The sequence below is a fragment of the Pan troglodytes genome, chromosome 13 (assembly GCF_028858775.2).
Source record: "Pan troglodytes isolate AG18354 chromosome 13, NHGRI_mPanTro3-v2.0_pri, whole genome shotgun sequence".
In the NCBI taxonomy this organism is placed as follows: domain Eukaryota; kingdom Metazoa; phylum Chordata; class Mammalia; order Primates; family Hominidae; genus Pan; species Pan troglodytes.
The window spans coordinates 31,844,086-31,862,883 of record NC_072411.2 but is presented as its reverse complement, the minus strand read 5'-3'; the positions used below and the strand labels follow the sequence as shown (position 1 = coordinate 31,862,883).

General features: G+C 42.1%; 2 protein-coding genes and 1 pseudogene across 2 annotated transcripts in view; 2 read left to right on the top strand and 1 right to left on the bottom strand.

Annotated features, from left to right (window-relative positions):
• The first annotated feature begins 38 nt into the window (after nucleotides 1-38).
• On the top strand, nucleotides 39-3,533 carry LOC112208375 (ras-related protein Rab-6C). Its single transcript, XM_063790424.1, has 2 exons — nucleotides 39-2,106; nucleotides 2,502-3,533. Exon 1 carries the CDS (start codon nucleotides 361-363, stop codon nucleotides 1,123-1,125), a length of 765 nt encoding a protein of 254 aa, XP_063646494.1. The 5' UTR covers nucleotides 39-360; the 3' UTR covers nucleotides 1,126-2,106; nucleotides 2,502-3,533.
• Nucleotides 3,534-8,341: 4,808 nt separating this feature from the next.
• LOC736079 (fatty acyl-CoA reductase 2-like) overlaps nucleotides 8,342-18,798 on the bottom strand; it is a 55,544-nt gene continuing 45,087 nt past the window's right edge. Inside the window, exon 5 of the mRNA XM_054678841.2 lies at nucleotides 8,342-8,573. Within this exon, the coding sequence (XP_054534816.2) occupies nucleotides 8,342-8,573 (232 nt within the window). The remainder of the gene's footprint in view (nucleotides 8,574-18,798) is intronic.
• LOC129143399 (single-stranded DNA-binding protein 3-like) lies at nucleotides 10,896-12,097 on the top strand (annotated as a pseudogene).

The window sequence follows — 18,798 nt, the reverse complement described above, 5'->3', positions numbered from 1 at the left end:
CGGTTCGGGCTCCGCCACCCTCCGTCTCTCTCCCGCAGGTCTCTGAGCCGGGTGCGGAAGGAGGGAACGGCCCTAGCCTTGGGAAGCCAAAGCACACCCCTGGCTCCTGCCGACACCGCCCTCCTTCCCTTCCCAGCCGCGGGCCTCGCTCGGTGCTCGGCTACTCTGCCGGGAGGCGGCGGCGGCTGCCAGTCTGTGGAGAGTCCTGCTGCCCTCCAGCCGGGCTCCTCCACCGGCCCTTGCAGGGGCGCAGAGAGCTCGGCGCCCGCCCTTCCGCTCGCCTTTTTCGTCAGCCGGCTGGAGCAGCATCGGTCCGGGAGGTCTCTGGGCTGAGGCGGCGACAGCTCCTCTAGTTCCACCATGTCCGCGGGCGGAGACCTCGGGAATCCGCTGAGGAAATTCAAGCTGGTGTTCCTGGGGGAGCAAAGCGTTGCAAAGACATCTTTGATCACCAGATTCATGTATGACAGTTTTGACAACACCTATCAGGCAACAATTGGCATTGACTTTTTATCAAAAACTATGTACTTGGAGGATGGAACAATCGGGCTTCGGCTGTGGGATACGGCGGGTCAGGAACGTCTCCGTAGCCTCATTCCCAGGTACATCCGTGATTCTGCTGCAGCTGTAGTAGTTTACGATATCACAAATGTTAACTCATTCCAGCAAACTACAAAGTGGATTGATGATGTCAGAACAGAAAGAGGAAGTGATGTTATCATCACTCTAGTAGGAAATAGAACAGATCTTGCTGACAAGAGGCAAGTGTCAATTGAGGAGGGAGAGAGGAAAGCCAAAGGGCTGAATGTTAGGTTTATTGAAACTAGGGCAAAAGCTGGATACAATGTAAAGCAGCTCTTTCGACGTGTAGCAGCAGCTTCGCCGGGAATGGAAAGCACACAGGACAGAAGCAGAGAAGACATGAGTGACATAAAACTGGAAAAGCCTCAGGAGCAACCAGTCAGCGAAGGGGGTTGTTCCTGCTACTCTCCCATGTCATCTTCAACCCTTCCTCAGAAGCCCCCTTACTCTTTCATTGACTGCAGTGTGAATATTGGCTTGAACCTTTTCCCTTCATTAATAACGTTTTGCAATTCATCATTGCTCCCTGTCTCATGGAGATGATCTATTAGCTTCACAAGCACAAAAAAAGTCAGCGTCTTCATTATTTATATTTTCTTAACTTTTTTTCTTTTTTAATGTTATGATAATGTACTTCAAAATGATGGAAATCTCAACAGTATGAGTATGGCTTGGTTAACGAGCAGTATGTTCACAGCCTGCTTTATCTCTCCTTGCTTTTCTCACCTCTCCCTTACCCCGTTCCCTATTTCCGTGTTCTTACCTAGCCTCCCCCCACTTCCTCAAAACAAACAGGAGATGGCAAAGCAGCAGTCCGACCAAGCCCACTGGAATTATCCTTTAATTTTACAGATACCACTTGCTGTAGGCTGTGGACCAAGATGTCCAGAATTATTCTTGAGCACTGATATAAATTACTTAGATCTTCTTTGAGGTCAGAATTCAGCGATCACGGTAGGCAGTGCTTGAATGAGAAAAGCCTCCTGGTGCATCTTCAAAATGAGTCCTAAAGAACATACTGAGTACTTATAAGTAGCAGAACATAAAATGTATTTCTGACTAAAACGAATGGTCCTTTCACATGTGCTTTATTAGACTCTGGGAGAGAAAATTAACCAAGTGCTTCAGAACAGGTTTTTAGTATTTACTTCTTCATGGTAAGATAATGAAGTTCTAATGAACTATTTCTCCCAAGGTTTTAAAATTGTCAAGAGTTATTCTGTTTGTTTAAAAAATAAGAAACCTCTTTAAGCAATAGATTTTGCTTGGGTTTTCTTTTTTAAAAAAATAATACTATGCAGGCAAGACACCGTAAAAGTTTAATTCCTTCCAGAAGAACCAGTGGAAGAATTTAAATTTGGCACTACGATCAAAACTACTGAATTAGCAGAAATAACGATATCTAAAGCTTACCAGCAAGAGAACCCTCAGCAGAATAGCAAAAACTTTGCTCAGGACATTTGAGGTCAAATTGAAGATGGAAAGCGGAAACCATTTTCTTGTAAGCCCCTAGAGGCAGATCAGGTAAAGCATACATAGCAGAGGGAAAGGAGAGAATGGAAATAAAACTCAATATTATGCAGATTTATGCCTTATTTTTTAGCATTTTTTTAAGGTTGGGTCTTTCAGGCTGGTTTTGGTTTGTATGAGATCTGTATAGTTTAATTAACTAATGATTTAGTTTTATATTTAAGCTACGATTAATCTTTTTTCTTTGGTGATATTTCTTTGCTTTTTTTTAACAACTTTCAATTTTTAGATGTTTCGTTGAATCTATTTAGAGCTTCACCATGGCAATATGTATTTCCCTTAAAACACTGCAAACAAATACACTAGGAGTGTGCCCTTTTAATCTTCACTAGTTATTGTGAGATTGCTGTGTAAGCTAATAAACACATTTGTAAATACATTGTTTGCAGGAAGAAAACTTCGAGTTACAGGTCAGGAAAAGCCTGCGGAATTTATGTTGTAAACGTTACTTAACACAGCATAAAGATGAAAAGGCAACAAAAATATCTTCATACTTCCTCATCCCCTCATTGCAACAAAACCTTAAACTGGGAGAACCTTAGTCCCCTCTCTTTCCTCTTCCTCCTCCACTTCCCACTTATTGTCACCTTGTAATATTCAGAGAGCACTTGGATTATGGATCTGAATAGAGAAATGCTTACAGATAATCATTAGCCCACATACCAGTAACTTACACTTAAAGATGGGATGGAGTTATAAAGTGCTTTTATAATACAATATAATTGCTAAAGGCAAGGGTTGACTCTGTTTTATTTTGACATGGCATGTCCTGAAATAAATATTGATTCACTATGGCAGATGGTCATACTCTTTATTTGGAAGAAGTTGTGACTTCTGACATGGGGGTGATTGTCTTCCTACACTGTTGCATTTGATTCTTTTTATGTATTTTTTAAAAAGTAAGCAGTTATACTGCTTTTAATATTGATTGGTCTTTTTATTTGGCTTGGAGTTCTTCAAAGCAGTGAAGTGTGTTCATAGTCCAGATTTTTTTTTAGTAAACACAATTTTGCTGCCAAAAATATATAAATAAAACACAAAAGAAAACAAAAATTAAAAAATGTTGAAAATATTAGACCATCTCCCTTTTTACCACCTTCCCTTTTTACCTTTTACTGCCATTTACATCCACACATCCACACACACAATGCTATGCTATGTTTAATAGCATTTCCCTGATTACCAATATTAGGCATTATATATTGTCTATTCATGTTTTCATATTTTGTATAATGTCTATATCCTTTGTTCATTAAATTGTGTTATTTGTATTATTCTTTATATATTATTCTTTAACACATTGCTGTTTATATGTTGGTTATATTTTACATTTTCTTCTAGTTTATGGGAAGTCTTTTTCTTTTCCTAAGACAATCTATTGATAAATATAAGCTGTGAATATTAAAGTTATAATTAAAGTTATCAAATGTTTGAGATAAATTTATTCATTAGCTCTTTATGAGTTTTTGGTTTTTTTCAGGTTAAATGAAATAACTTCATTTTTTTGTTTTTTGATGTGAAGAATTTGGTGGAGAAATTAAAATTTCAGATGCAGAAAAAGAAGCAAGAAAATTGCTGGAATGACAGGCATGAGTAGATAACAGGTGTGATGGTTAATACTGAGTGTCACCTTGATTGGATTGAAGGATGCAAAGTATTGTTCCTGGGTGTGTCTGTGAGGGTGTCACCAAAGGAGATTAACAGTTGAGTCAGTGAACTGGGAGATGCAGACCCACCCTCAGTCTGGGTGGTCACCCTCTAATCAGCTGCCAGCGCATCTAGGATAAAAGCAGGCAAGGAATATGGAAGGGCTCGACTGGCTCCACCTTTCTCCCGTGCTGGTTGCTTCCTGCCCTCAAACGTCAAACTCCAAGTTCTTTCAGCTTTTGGACTCTTGGACCTACACCAAGGGTTTGCCAGGGGCTCTCAGGCCTTCGGCCACAGACTGAAGGCTGCACGGGTGGCTTCCCTACTTTTGGGATTTGGGGACTCAGACTGGCTTTCTTCCTCCTCGGCTTGCAGACAGCCTATCGTGCAACTTCACCTTGTGATTGTGCGAGTCAACACTCTTTAATAACCCATTTTATATATACATTTATCCTATTAGTCCTGTCCCTCTAGAGAATCCTAATACAACAAGACACAGCACCCAGTCACAGTAAGAGGGGTGGACATTATTTAGAAGCAAAGACAGTTCACCCATATGAAAAGGAGAGATAACAGAATGTAGGTATAGATATATAAAGATGAGCAGATGTAGAGACTGGAGATTTTGAAATTCTTGTCAAATGACCACTTTTTTTTACAAGTGAAATAGAAAATAAAGTCATCAGCAAAGAGTGAAGATGGGAAGGAGAGAAAATAAATATGAACTGTTACTCTGGGAAAGGATGAGAGTGAATGGAGCAGGGAATATTTTTTTCTGGGAAGCATAAAGACATGAGCTTTGTGATCATGAATTTCAGTTGAAACAAATCAACCTGATTCCCTCTTATTCTATTTTAAATTTCAGTTTTATTTATTTAAAAATCTGAACATAATATCCATAATTATAGTATTATACAGAAGAGTTTCACTGCCCTAAAATTCCTCTGTACTCCATCTGCTCATCCCTCTGTCCCCCATAACTCCTGGCAACCACTGATTTTTTTTTAACTGTCTCCATAGTTTTGCCTTTCCCAGAATGTCATGTAGCTGGAGTCATACAGTATGTAGCATTTCCTGATTGGCTTCACTCAGAAACATGTATTTGAGATTCCTTTATGTCTTTTTATGGCTTGATAGGTCATTTCTTTTTAATGCTGAATAATATTTAATTATTTGGATGTATTACAGTTCATCCATTTACCTAATGAAGGACATCTTGTTGGCTTCCAAGTTTGGCAAGTATGAATTAAGCTGCTATAAACATTATTGTGCAGGTTTTTGTGTGGACAAGTTTTCAGTTTCTTTAGGTAAATACTAAGAAGCATTAATGCTAGATTATATGATAAGAGTTTGCTTAGTTTTGTAAAAAGCTGACCAACTGTCTTCGTAAGTGGTGCAACATTTGCATTCCTACCAGCATCACCAGCATTTGGTGCTGTCTGCCTTTCACATTCATCAGGCTTAACCTTCATAATTTTGCTGCACTTACTTTTAAAATGAAAGTCTTCAATTCATCCCGTGCTTTGTTTCTTAAACAATCTTGAATGAGTTCTTTAAAGTCTAAAAATCTCCAGAAAATAAAAGTGTTAACTATATATTGAGAGCTGAAGGTTGCAGAGCAAAGGAGTGACACTAAATTGGTGATGATGTAAAACCTCAGCTGAAAAATTCTAATAGCTACAGAAGAGGTATGATATTTTCATATATAGTTCCTTCTCATTTACATGTGTAAACTTAAGAGAGTCAGGAGTATTGTATTGTTAGGAAAATCAGAGCACTTCAAAAAATTGTTGTTTATAATGTTTAGAAATTTAGACCTAACACTTTCATGATATAGACTAGAGTAGACTTAGCTAAACAGAACCATTTATTAGTCTGTTGTACATATTGTTTGTGACACATTTATTATATTATAAACTACAAAAGAATAAAATAATGTAAAACTACTTTGAGAGGGTATCTAATAAAAATAAGATAATTATGGGGTTTCTATTATCTACACTCAATTAAGACTAATATTTTTAATTTAAAAACGTTTTTTAAAGAATTCCTAAATGGTAATTGATAGTACATTACCTTGGTTTTTCTGATAAAAATCCTCGAAGAATAAAAATAATTTCTTCCCGTCTCTATATTACAATTAGCATAATTGAAATAATATGCTTCAATTGTTAGTAAAGTAACATTTATGTTTGGGGATCAATGAAGCTAAGCCAGCACTAAGAATTTTATTACTATTCCTCCACTACATTTCAGAGAGTTATTTCTTCACCCTTAAACATACCCCAATAATGAGTCTGCTAGGTCCATTTAGATTATCAACCCAACCCTAAAAGAAAGAAGATTTCCATTGGTTACACATTTCAGAAGATTGTTGTATCTTTGGAACATCTGCAGTCTCATCTTAATAAATTTCAAACAAGAGCACTGAGACTCCAGCCAATAGAACTATCTAATTCAGTCTTATTAAGATCCCAAAGATCAATGGCAAAGCATTGGCTATTTTCTGCACTTTGTGCAAGAATTAAAATTTGGCCAGGATTGTTGTTCATAGCAGGAGTCAGGAATGGTTTTGTGGTGTTTTATGACATCTTAAGGGCTACATTGAACCTTGTTCTTATATCATGATCTGCTAAGCAATTCACCAACCATACTTCTCCACTTCAGTCCTGACTTTAGCCTCCTTAGGAGAACACTGGAGACATGATTGGTAGTAATGGCCCATTTCTTGACATTTTTGACCAGCTATAGAGTCCATGCCAGATACGTATATATATATATATGTGTGTGTGTGTGTGTGTGTGTATATGTAGTGTGTGTGTGTATGTCTGTGTGTGTGTTGACTTGCTTAAAGATGTTACAGGGAAGATTATGTTTAAGAACAGTTAGAGGGAAATGTCTTTTTGAGTTTGTTTCCTAAACCCTAAGCCATCCAGCTGACCTTATTATGTCTCTTTACCTTATAGTGTAAAAGTCAAAATGTGTGTGTATAATGGGAAAGGAGAGAGGCGGGAGGAGAAGATGAAGGGATTAATATCCATGAGCCTTGTAGTAAGGACCTGCCTTTTGCTAGAGACTGAGCACTCCTCATACATTGTCTCATTAAAACCAGCTCTCCAAAATAGTATCTCTCCTGTTTTATGGAAGGGACACCTATCCCTTCCTCATGTTATCCTTATGGGGTATAATCATAACAAGCTCCATCTGCCTGCGACAAACAGACCTAAAATCGCTCATTGCATACTCTTCAGTCAGCCACATAGCCCTCGTAGTAACAGCCAACTCAAAAATTTTGCATTGCCAGTAAGTGGTGGAGTTGGAATTTATCTGCCCCCAAAGCTTCACAGACTTGCTTTAAAGAAGATGGTATAATTCTATCTCACACCAGTTTGAATGGCGATCATTAAAAAGTCAGGAAACAACAGGTGCTGGAGAGGATGTGGAGAAATAGGAACACTTTTACACTGTTGGTATGTGTGTAAACTAGTTCAATCACTGTAGAGGACAGTGTGGTGATTCCTCAAGGATCTAGAACTAGAAATACCATTTGATCCAGCGATCCCATTAGTGGGTATATACCCAAAGGATTATAAATCATGCTACTATAAAGACACATGCACACGTATGTTTATTGCGGCACTATTCACAATAGCAACGACCTGGAACCAACTCAAATCTCTATCAATGATAGACTGGATTAAGAATATGTGGCACATATACACCATGGAGAACTATGCAGCCATAAAAAAGGATGAGTTCATATCCTTTGTAGCGACATGGATGAAACTGGAAACCATCATTCTGAGCAAACTACTGCAAGGACAGAAAACCAAACACTGCATGTTTTCACTTATAGTTGGGAATTGAACAATGAGAACACTTGGACACAAGGCAGGGAACATCACACACCAGGGCCTGTCATGGGGTGGGGGGATGGGGGAGGGATAGCATTAGGAGAAATACCTAATGTAAATGACGAGTTAATGGGTGCAGCAAACCAACACGGCACATGTATACATATGTAACAAACCTGCGCGTTGTGCACATGTACCCTAGAACTTAAAGTATAATAAAAAAAAGAAGATAGTATAATTCAAAGTACTTTCAAAAGGACATAGCGCTATACTGAGGTTAGAAAAAACAGTATTCCCAAGCTGAGATCCTTCTGTGCACTTTGTAACCCTTGTTTACCCTGGCAGTTGCAATACTACCAATGTGACCATTAAGAACATTCGGTATGTTTAAACTACAGTGGGAAAGCCAAGATATGAAACCATCACCCATGGGAATTTTGAGGCTAGAGTAATTAGAAGCTAATTTAAGATCTCCATTCAACTCTAGGACAGTCAGGGTAACTGCCAGAGAAGCTGCATGCTGGGTAAATCCTGATCCCAAAGTGGAATTTTGCCCTAGTATAATGGGTTCATACTTGATTGGCTGCACTTAGCTATACATCCTGAGGAGGAGGAAGAGAAGGAGGAGGAGGGGAAGGGGAAGAGTAAGAAGACGAAGAGGAAGAAAGAAGAAGAAGAAGGAAGAGAAGGAGGAGGAGGGGGAGAAACGACATCAGAAAGTAATTGGGCTAGAAGAATTTTAATTTGGAAGCAAAACACAGAATCCAGGTGAGTGGGCTTACTGGGAAAGGGTCGTGCCACGTTGCTCCCACAGTGGAGGGCCTTATGATGGCGATGGTTAGGTTTCTGCTCTCCTGCTGCACCACCATTTCTCCCAAGGCCTTGCTGTAGGTGCAAGAATTGGGTGGATCGCTGATCAGCTTGGGTGTGATCTCGTCAATAACAGCGTCATCTAACCACCTAAAAGGTAGTCAGAGTAAAAAGAATTCTAGCAGCATATGTTAGACAATAGACCAAAAGGAAAATGTGACACACAAATAGTCAAACAAAAGTTCCACCTTTTAGCCTGGTTCTGGAATTCAGAACAGTCACACGATACCAAGTTTTTGTGCGTACCTGTTCAAAGCATGCACGAGCTCTTTGCTCTCCACTGCTAAGCCCAGTCTCATCAGCCACATCCTATGCCCTCCCATCTAGAGAGATAGGTAGGTAGACAGACCAATAGAATCAATAGCAATACCACTTTATTATTACTACTAGTATAGGGCTATTAGTACTACTTGATTAGTATGACTTTAGCACTACTATTACTTTATCAATTACTTTATCAATATTATTACTTTATCTGTAGTAGTGCTAATTTGAGGTAATTACATACAACCTCTTTACTTCCTTTCCAACAAGCTCGTAAGTACATTCATTGCACATATTTTTGAGTCCCAATCATTCTCCCAGTAGTGTGCTGGAAGCTGTGTTCAGGGAGTTTGAGGCTCTCATCCAAGGTGTTTCAGTGGCAGCCCCGTTCAGTGTTGTCCTATAGAAACCCAGTGCAGTGATCCTGAAGAGTTTAGCTTTACATTTAAAAAATATCGTTCAATGCAAATCAAACCAAAGTGACTACTTTTGGCAGACTGACAATCTCTTTTAGCAAATCTATGTAATGCATTTTGAAGGTCTGTTTGGAATCTGTGCTAATAACTTGCTAATTATTTCCAGAGATTTCCAATGAATTCTGAAGTCTGTCAAGTGTGGTGATTATAGTACTCTGAAATTGCTTCAAAATCATGAATATTGAATTCTCCTACTTATAATATGACATGTAGCATGAATAACTGAGTTACCATAGCATTTGCCTAATCTTTCTAAAAATATGTCAGAACTGGCCTGGCGGAGTGGCTCACACCTGTAATCCCAGCACTTTGGGAGGCCGAGGAGGGTGGATCTCGAGGTCAGGAAATCGAGACTATCCTGGTCAATACGGTGAAACCCCGTCTCTACTAAAAATACAAAAATTAGCTGGGCGTGGTGGCACGCGCCTGTAATCCCAGCTACTTGAGAGGCTGAAGCAGGAGAATCGCTTGAACCCAGGGGTCGGAGGTTGTAATCAGCCAAGATAGCACCACTGCACACCAGCCTGGTGACAGAGCAAGACTCCATCTCAAAAAAAAAAAAAAAAAAAAAAAAAAAAGAACCATTTGATGAACCCAAAGTCTATCTACCTGTCTCTAAGAGAGCAAAAAATTATTGTCAATTAAATATGTAACATTTATTCTAACTGACAGATCTATGTGGTTAAATTATTGATATAGCGTTTTAAAAATTAAGCTGCCATTCTAGCTGCTGTGTGATGGTATCTCATTGTGGTTTTGATTTGCATTTCTCTGATGGCCAGTGATGGTGAGCATTTTTTCGTGTGTCTGTTGGCTGCATAAATGTCTTCTTTTGAGAAGTGTCTGTTCATATCCTTTGCCCACTTTTTGATGGGGTTGTTTGTTTTTTTCTTGTAAATTTGTTTGAGTTATTTGTAGATTCTGGATATTAGCCTTTTGTCAGATGGGTAGATTGCAAAAATGTTCTCCCATTCTGTAGGTTGCCTGTTCACTCTGACGGTAGTTTCTTTTGCTGTGCAGAAGCTCTTTAGTTTAATTAGATCCCATTTGTCTATTTTGGCTTTTGTTGCCATTGCTTGACATAGGAACGCTTTTACACTGTTGGTGGGAGTGTAAACTAGTTCAACCATCGTGGAAGACAGTGTGGCGATTCCTCAAGGATCTAGAACTAGAAATACCATTTGACCCAGCGATTCCATTACTGGGTATATACCCAAAGGATTATAAATCATGCTACTATAAAGACACATGCACACGTATGTTTATTGCGGCACTATTCACAATAGCAAAAACTTGGAACCAACCCAAATATCCATCAGCCATAGACTGGATTAAGAAAATGTGACACATGAGACCAGCGGCGGCGGCGGCGGCAGCGGTGCTGGGGGCGCAGAGGGCCGCGCAAGCGGAACCGGGCGAGCACGCGAGCTAGCGGAGAGCGGGCGGCCTTGCGGGAGGCGGCGGCGGCCCCCCAGGCCAAGCCGGCGCGGGAGGAGTTCCAGGGCGATGGGGCCGCGGCCAGGCCTGATGCTTTGACAGCTGGAAAGAGCGCGGAGCCAGCGCCTGCTCGGGAGGGAGGGGAGCGCTGCTAGGAGAGCGCCAGCCAGCGAGAGAGGGAGGGAGCGCCTGGGAGGGGGCCGGGAGCGAGGGACAGCTCGGGAGAGCCGGAGCGGTGGCGGCTGTGGGGAGGCTGGGCGCCCTCTTCCCTGCAAACCATGTTTGCCAAAGGCAAAGCCTCCTTGGTGCCCTCGGACGGGCAGGCTGGGGAAAAGTTAGCTTTATACGTCTACGAATATTTACTGCAGGTAGGAGCACAGAAATCTGCACAGACCTTCTTATCGGAGATTCGCTGGGAAAAAAACATCACGTTGGGAGAACCGCCTGGGTTTTTGCACTCGTGGTGGTGTGTATTTTGGGACCTTTACTGTGCAGCTCCTAAAAGGAGAGATACTTGTGAACATTCAAGTGAAGCAAAAGCCTTTCATGATTATAGTGGAGCAGCTGCCCCAAGCCCCGTGCTTGGCAACATTCCCCCAAGGATGGGATGCCTGGAGGCCGAGTCCCGCCAGGTTTCTTTCAGGGTCCTCCGGGGTCACTGCCCTCGCCGCACGCACAGCCTGCACCTCACAATCCTAGCAGCATGATGGGACCCCACAGTCAGCCTTTTTTGTCACCGCGATACGCAGGCGGCCCCAGGCCCCCCGATCAGAATGGGAAACCAGCCTCCGGGAGGAGTTCCTGGGACACAGCCATTGCTGCCCAATTCCATGGATCCCGCACGACAAGGCCACCCCCACATGGGAGGATCAATGCAGAGAATGAACCCTCCCCGAGGCATGGGGCCCACGGGTCCCAGCCCACAGAATTACGGCAGCGGCATGAGACCACCACGCAATTCCCTCGGCCCCCCACGCCCGGGATTAACATGGGCCCGGGAGCCGGCAGACCCTGGCCCAATCCTAACAGTGCTAACTCAATTCCATACTCCTCCTCATCACCTGGTACCTATGTGGGACTCCCTGGTGGTGGCGGCCCTCCAGGAACACCCACTATGCCCAGTCCCTCAGATTCAACAAATTCCAGCGACATCTACACAATGATTAATCCGGTGCCGCCTGGAGGCAGCCGGTCCAACTTCCCGATGGGTCCCGGCTCGGACGGTCGGATGGGCAGCATGGGCGGCATGGAGCCACACCACATGAACGGATTGTTAGGGTCAGGCGACATAGATGGCTTCCAAAAACTTATCCTAACAACGTAAATAGTATTAGCAATCCTCCAGGCACCCCTCCAGATGAGGGCGAGCTAGGAGGGAACTTCCTCCACTCCTTTCAGAATGACAATTATTCTCCAAGCACTACGATGAGTGTGTGATCCCCCCTTCTACAAGACGCTGAGAGAGCTGGCATTGCAGGCGGGAAGATGCCAGAAATCACGCAAGAAGTGAGGTGTCATTATCCAGGAACTGGTGGGGAGGGCATCTCCTGCTCCCCTCAACCCCCTCCCACCCCATCCACGCACAACTTTCCCAATTTTAGTTTCATGCAGTAAAAAGGCCGAACTTTTTATTCCATAAAACAAAACAAAAGAAAGAAAGAAAATGTGGCACGTATACACCATGGAATACTATGCAGCCATAAAAAAGGATGAGTTTGTGTCCTTTGCAGGGACATGGATGAAGCTGGAAACCATCATTCTGAGCAAACTATCATAAGGACAGAAAACCAAACACCACATGTTCTCACTCATAGGTGGGAATTGAACAATGAGAACACTTGGACACAGGGCGGGGAACATCACACACGGGGGCCTGTCCTAGCGTGGAAGCTAGGGGAGGGATAGCATTAGAAGTACCTAATGTAAATGACGAGTAAATGGGTGCAGCAAACCAACATGGCAGATGTATACCTATATAACAAACCTGCACGTTGTGCACATGTGCCCTAGAACTTAAAGTATAATAATAAAAAAATTAAGCTGCCAGAATATGCTAGTGTGATTCTTCTGATCAATGTGGTACATTTATTTCTATTTTATACAACAGAACATAACAATACTATTTTGATTGTAGAAAATCTTCACTGTTACCACCTTGCTGACATGACACATTTTTGAACAACTAAGATGTGCATGAGGTTAAGACTTATTTAGAATCACAACTCTCAGTATTAATGCCTCATTTCATCCTGGGGTAGAACATGGGCATTGAATATAATGTTTCCATTTTTCTTGCTTTGCTTGTGAGTGCTGAGTGTGTTCTGGATACTCAAATTCCTTTTCATTTAAATTGAATGGAGAAAGATTGAGGGCTTCTAGAATTAAAAGCAACTTAAACTACGTAGAAATATCAAGGATATTTTAATTATATGGTCACCTGGAGGCTGGGAAAAAGTGTAGGACGATGCAGACACCTCTCCATCTTAACAATAATCCTACCTCATTTCATTTGTGGGTCAACAGCGGATTGACTGACCTGAGATCATTTTCCCTCAACTGCAAAAATATACAGTTTATAAAAACCAGGTCTTCAGAAAATAGAGCTTAATATCAATAAGGCTGTAAAGAAAAAATTCCTAGAAAACATCAGAGCCCAACAACGTGCTGGGATTGTATGTCACAAGGCTAGTACCAGTTGCGGTCATTAATGTTGGGGTACCTGGAAAGGATAATACTTGGGGGGATGGGGGCCTTATAAAGCTTAGTAGGTTTGCTTGCCTTAGAAAATGTTGTTTTTGGTTGTTGTTGTTGTTTTGGTTTGGTTTGGTTTATTTGGGGGTTTTTTTGCTTTTTTTTTTGAGACGGAGTCTCGCTCTTTTCCCCCAAGCTGGAGTGCAATGGTGTGCTCTCGGCTCACTGCAACTTCTGCCTCCTAGGTTCAAGCAATTCTCCTGCCTCAGCCTTCTGAGTAGCTGGGATTATAGGTGCCTGCCACCACGCCTGGCTAATTTTTGTACTTTTAGTAGACACGGGGTTTCACCATGTTGGCCAGGCTAGTCTCGAACTACTGACCACAGGTGATTCACCCTCCTTGGCCTCCCAAAGTGCTGGGATTTCAGGCATGAGAAAATGTTGGTAATACACATGCAAGAAATTTTAATATTCTATAGATGGCTTGCCTCTGCTGTTCTTACTTACACCTGTATTCCACTGTTTTATCTTCTCATTCCAATTTTACTTGTGAAAATAGCAATAATTATATTCATTCTAAATTCTCAGGCTATTATGAGGGTAAACAAAAATATTCACAACTGCATTTAATATCTTTGATAAAACAAAATGAGCCAAAAACCTAAGGCATTCCTATTTTTAAATAAAACAACAAGGGAGCATCAAACATCTGTGTAGGTAATAGTTGGTTTTAAAATGTCATTTCTGGCCAGGTGTGGTGGCTCGAACCTATAATCTCAGCACTTTGAGAGGCCAAGGAAGGAGGATCGCTTGAGTCCAGGAGTTTGAGACCAGCCTGGGCAACATAATAAGGCCCTGTCTCTACAAAAAAAAAGTTTTTAAAACTTAGCTGGGCATGGTGGCATGCACCTGTAGTCCTACTCAGGAGGCTGAGGCAGGAGGATTGCTTGAGCCTGGGAGTCGAAGGCTGTAGTGAGCTGTGATTCTGCCACCCTACTCCAGCCCAGGTGAAAGAGCAAGACCCTGTCTCAAAATAAATGAATGAATGAATGAACGAATTAATGAAACAAATAAAAATAAATTATCATTAATAATACAGCCAGACAGACCATCTGCTAGCTCATTCAGCCAGTTCCTAGGTTCAGACAGGAGATTAGTGTAAACACGCACATGCACTGATTGGGAAAAGCCCTTCTCAGGACTTTCACTCAATTCAGGGTTGCTGCTGTTGTTTGTCCTCAGTATGTTTTTAAACAGTAAATAAGTTACCATGGATAAAAAACACTATGTAAACCAAAATACATGTCTGAAATTAATCCAAATGTTCTTCAGTATACTCAAGAAGATGTTTTGACCCAGGGGTCTCAAATTCTAAACTCGAACTGCTTCAGAAGAAGCATAAAGTCATTGAAAATTTCAGAAAGCAATATGTATATGTCTATGCATGTACATGCATAGACACATATACAATTTCTTCTAAAGATTACTATCAATTTTGGGGTTTCAAACTTATTGAATCAACATGATGATATCATTAATAATTACGTTATTTATGTATTTACGGAATGAAATGCCAAGAGGCATATGTATTTCCCCTCCCTGACCCTCCAATTTTCTTACGCAACAAGTTGGCAAGCCTAGTGGTTTATGAGGAAATCTGTTAGAGAGTAAGTAGTGGACACACTGTCTTATGATAACATTTGGTCTCTCTTTCTCCAGTCTAAATTATATAATTCACTTGATTGTTGTAGTTATCAAGTTGTATTTGTTCATCTGTCTGTCTCCCCACTGGACAGTGAGTCCAGGAGAGCAGGGATTATGATTTTTATCTCTGTGTCTAATCACTTTTCTGCCCCCAGGAGCCAGCTACCTTATTCAGTAAATCGATGCTCTTCCACATGGTAATCCTGATTGGCCAATTTCTGCACTATATAAGGTTTTGGGAAGCAGAGATGGACAATGATGAGAGAGAGTGGATGAAAGGAAGATGAGGTTATAGGGAGAATGTGAGAAAGGAAGGAAGGGGATATCTTCATAGAACAGGAAGCAAAACTGGAAGTCAAAGTGTGCAGTGGCAGTGGTGAAAAGTGTTGACCAACCTCGGTTTGGTGAAGGTGGCGTCAAATCAATTTAAACTTGTCACAGGGAAGCAGGGTATTTCTGAGCCTAATGCTTATGGAGGATTAGTCTCTGTATTTCCCTCCAGACTTTCACAGACTACTCAGCCCAGCCCAAACATGAGCCAGATGCCGAATGGACTGCCAATGTGAAAATTATTCGATTTGATTAAGAAACAATTTAATCTTACTCTGGTTTGTATTTAAAGCCTGCTAATATCAAAGTACACAGAATTTTCATTTTTATATCAGCAACTTAGATGCCATTTAGAAGCTGTGCCATCCTGAAATTAAAAGCACAAGTTGTAGAGTCAGCTTTCACCATTCTCCTAGAAGAGATCAGCTTTTTTGGTGTTAACAACGTGTTCTATAGCAGGAAGGAAAGGCTACTGTCCAACGTCTGACCTCCTTTCCTATCTCCTGGAGGGCAGTGATGAGGGCCACTGCTGCTGGCTGTGGGGGTCTCCATTTCCCTGCCTCTCACCCCTGCACCCTTAGGACACACGCCACCTTTCCTTTTTTACATGGCAGACTAGCTATGTCTTCTGGTGGCCATGTAGCTTCAGAAGTGTGGTTTTTAGTAGGTACAGATCCATGAGGAACTTTCATTCAATTAAAGCTTCTAGGAACTGAAAGACAACAGAAGGTGAGGAAGGCAGGAGAAAGAGGAAGCATGGGGTATTAGAAGATAAATGATCCTCATTTCAAATGAAGACTGCTTAATGAAAAATCTCCTTAAGGCACTATTTCCCAAACTTGCCTGGTCATCAGTGTGAATTACACAAGGCCCCTGGGAAAAATCCAGACTCCTGGGTGCCATTTTAGAACCACTAAATACATCTGCAGAGGTAAGAGTCTGGATAATCTGTATTTTTAATATGCCCTGGAAATTCCAACAGTCAGGCAAATTAGGGAATCACTAATTTAAAGAAGTCCGCTCCATCAACTTAAGTCATTAAGATTTGAATATATCAGGACTAGCTCTCAAAAACGCATTGCTTCTTGAAGTAAACATTTCAACAGAATTGAATTTTAAAAGAATTAAATCCCCTGAGGGTGGAGCGAAGAGGGCCGAATAGGAACAGCTCCAGTCTACAGCTCCCAGCGTGAGCGACGCAGAAGATGGGTGATTTCTGCATTTCCATCTGAGGTACCGGGTTCATCTCACTAGGGAGTGCCAGACAGTGGGTGCAGGACAGTGGGTGCAGCGCACAGTGAATAAGCCGAAGCAGGGTGAGGCATTGCCTCACTCGAGAAGCGCCGGGGGTCAGGGAGTTCCCTTTCCTAGTCAAAGAAAGGGGTGACAGACGGCACCTGGAAAATCGGGTCACTCCCACGCTAATACTGCGCTTTTCCAGCGGGCTTAAAAAACCGCACACCAGGAGATTATATCTGGCACCTGGCTCGGAGGGTCCTATGCCCACGGAGTCTCGCTGACTGCTAGCACAGCAGTCTGAGATCAAACTGCAAGGCAGCAGCGAGGCTGGGGGAGGGGTGCCTGCCATTGCCCAGGCTTGATTAGGTAAACAAAGCAGCTGGGAAGCTAGAACTGGGTGGAGCCCACCACAGCTCAAGGAGGCCTGCCTGCCTGCCTCTGTAGGCTCCACCTCTGGGGGCAGGGTACAGACAAACAAAAAGACAGCAGTAACCTCTGCAGACTTAAATGTCCCTGTCTGACAGCTTTGAAGAGAGTAGTGGTTCTCCCAGCCCACAGCTGGAGATCTGAGAACGGGCTGACTGTCTCCTCAAGTGGGTCCTTGACCCCTGAGCAGCCTAACTGGGAGGCACCCCCTAGTAGGGGCAGACTGACACCTCACACGGCCGGGTACTCCTCTGAGACAAAACTTCCAGAGGAACAAACAGGCAGCAGCATTTGCGGTTCACCAAGATCCGCTGTTCTACAGCCACCACTGTTCTGCAGCCACCACTGCTGATATCCAGGCAAACGGTCTGAAGTGGACCTCCAGCAAACTCCAACAGACCTGCAGCTGAGGGTCCTGTCTGTTAGAAGGAAAACTAACAAACAGAAAGGACATCCACACCAAAAACCCTTCTGTACATCACCATCAGCAAAGACCAAAAGTAGATAAAACCACAAAGATGGGGAAAAAACAGAGAAGAAAAACTGGAAACTCTAAAAAGCAGAGCACCTCTCCTCCTCCAAAGGAACGCAGCTCCTCACCAGCAATGGAACAAAGCTGGAAGGAGAATGACTTTGACAAGCTGAGAGAAGAAGGCTTCAGACGATCAAACTACTCCAAGCTACTGGAGGAAATACAAAACAATGGCAAAGAAGTTAAAAACTGTGAAAAAAAAATTAGACGAATAGATAACTAGAATAACCAATGCACAGAAGTCCTTAAAGGAGCTGATGGAGCTGAAAGCCAAGGCTTGAGAACTACGTGAAGAATGCAGAAGCCTCAGGAGCCGATGCGATCAACTGGAAGAAAGGGTATCAGTGATGGAAGATGAAATGAATGAAATGAAGCGAGAAGGGAAGTTTAGAGAATAAAGAATAAAAAGAAATGAACAAAGCCTCCAAGAAATATGGGACTATGTGAAAAGACTAAATCTATGTCTGATTGGTGTACCTGAAAGTGACGGGGAGAATGGAACCAAGTTGGAAAACACTCTGCAGGATGTTATCCAGGAGAACTTCCCCAATCTAGCAAGGCAGGCCAACATTCAGATTCAGGAAATACAGAGAATGCCACAAAGATACTCCTCGAGAAGAGCAACTCCAAGACACAGATTCACCAATTTGGTCACAGATTCACAGATTTGGTCAGATTCACCAAAGTTGAAATGAAGGAAAAAATGTTAAGGGCAGCCAGAGAGAAAGGTTGGGTTACCCACAAAGGGAAGCCCATCAGACTAACAGTGGATCTCTTGGCAGAAACTCTACAAGCCAGAAGAGAGTGGGGGCCAATATTCAATATTCTTAAAGAATTTTCAACCCAGAATTTCATATCCAGCCAAACTAAGCTTCATAAGTGAAGGAGAAATAAAATACTTTACAGACAAGCAAATGCTGAGAGATTTTGTCACCACCAGGCCTGCCCTAAAAGAGCTCCTGAAGGAAGCACTAAACATGGAAAGAAACAACTGGTACCAGCCACATGCCAAATTGTAAAGACCATCCAGGCTAGAAAGAAACTGCATGAACTAACGAGCAAAATAACCAGCTAACACCACAATGACAGGAACAAATACACATATAACAATATTAACTTTAAATGTAAATGGTCTAAATGCTCCAATTAAAAGACACAGACTGGCAAATTGGATAAAGACTCAAGACCCATCAGTGTGCTGTATTCAGGAAACCCA

What these genes read in the sequence shown, in the direction of transcription:
- LOC112208375 (XM_063790424.1), top strand. Translation starts at nt 361, where the DNA reads ATGTCCGCGGGCGGAGACCTCGGGAATCCGCTGAGGAAATTCAAGCTG.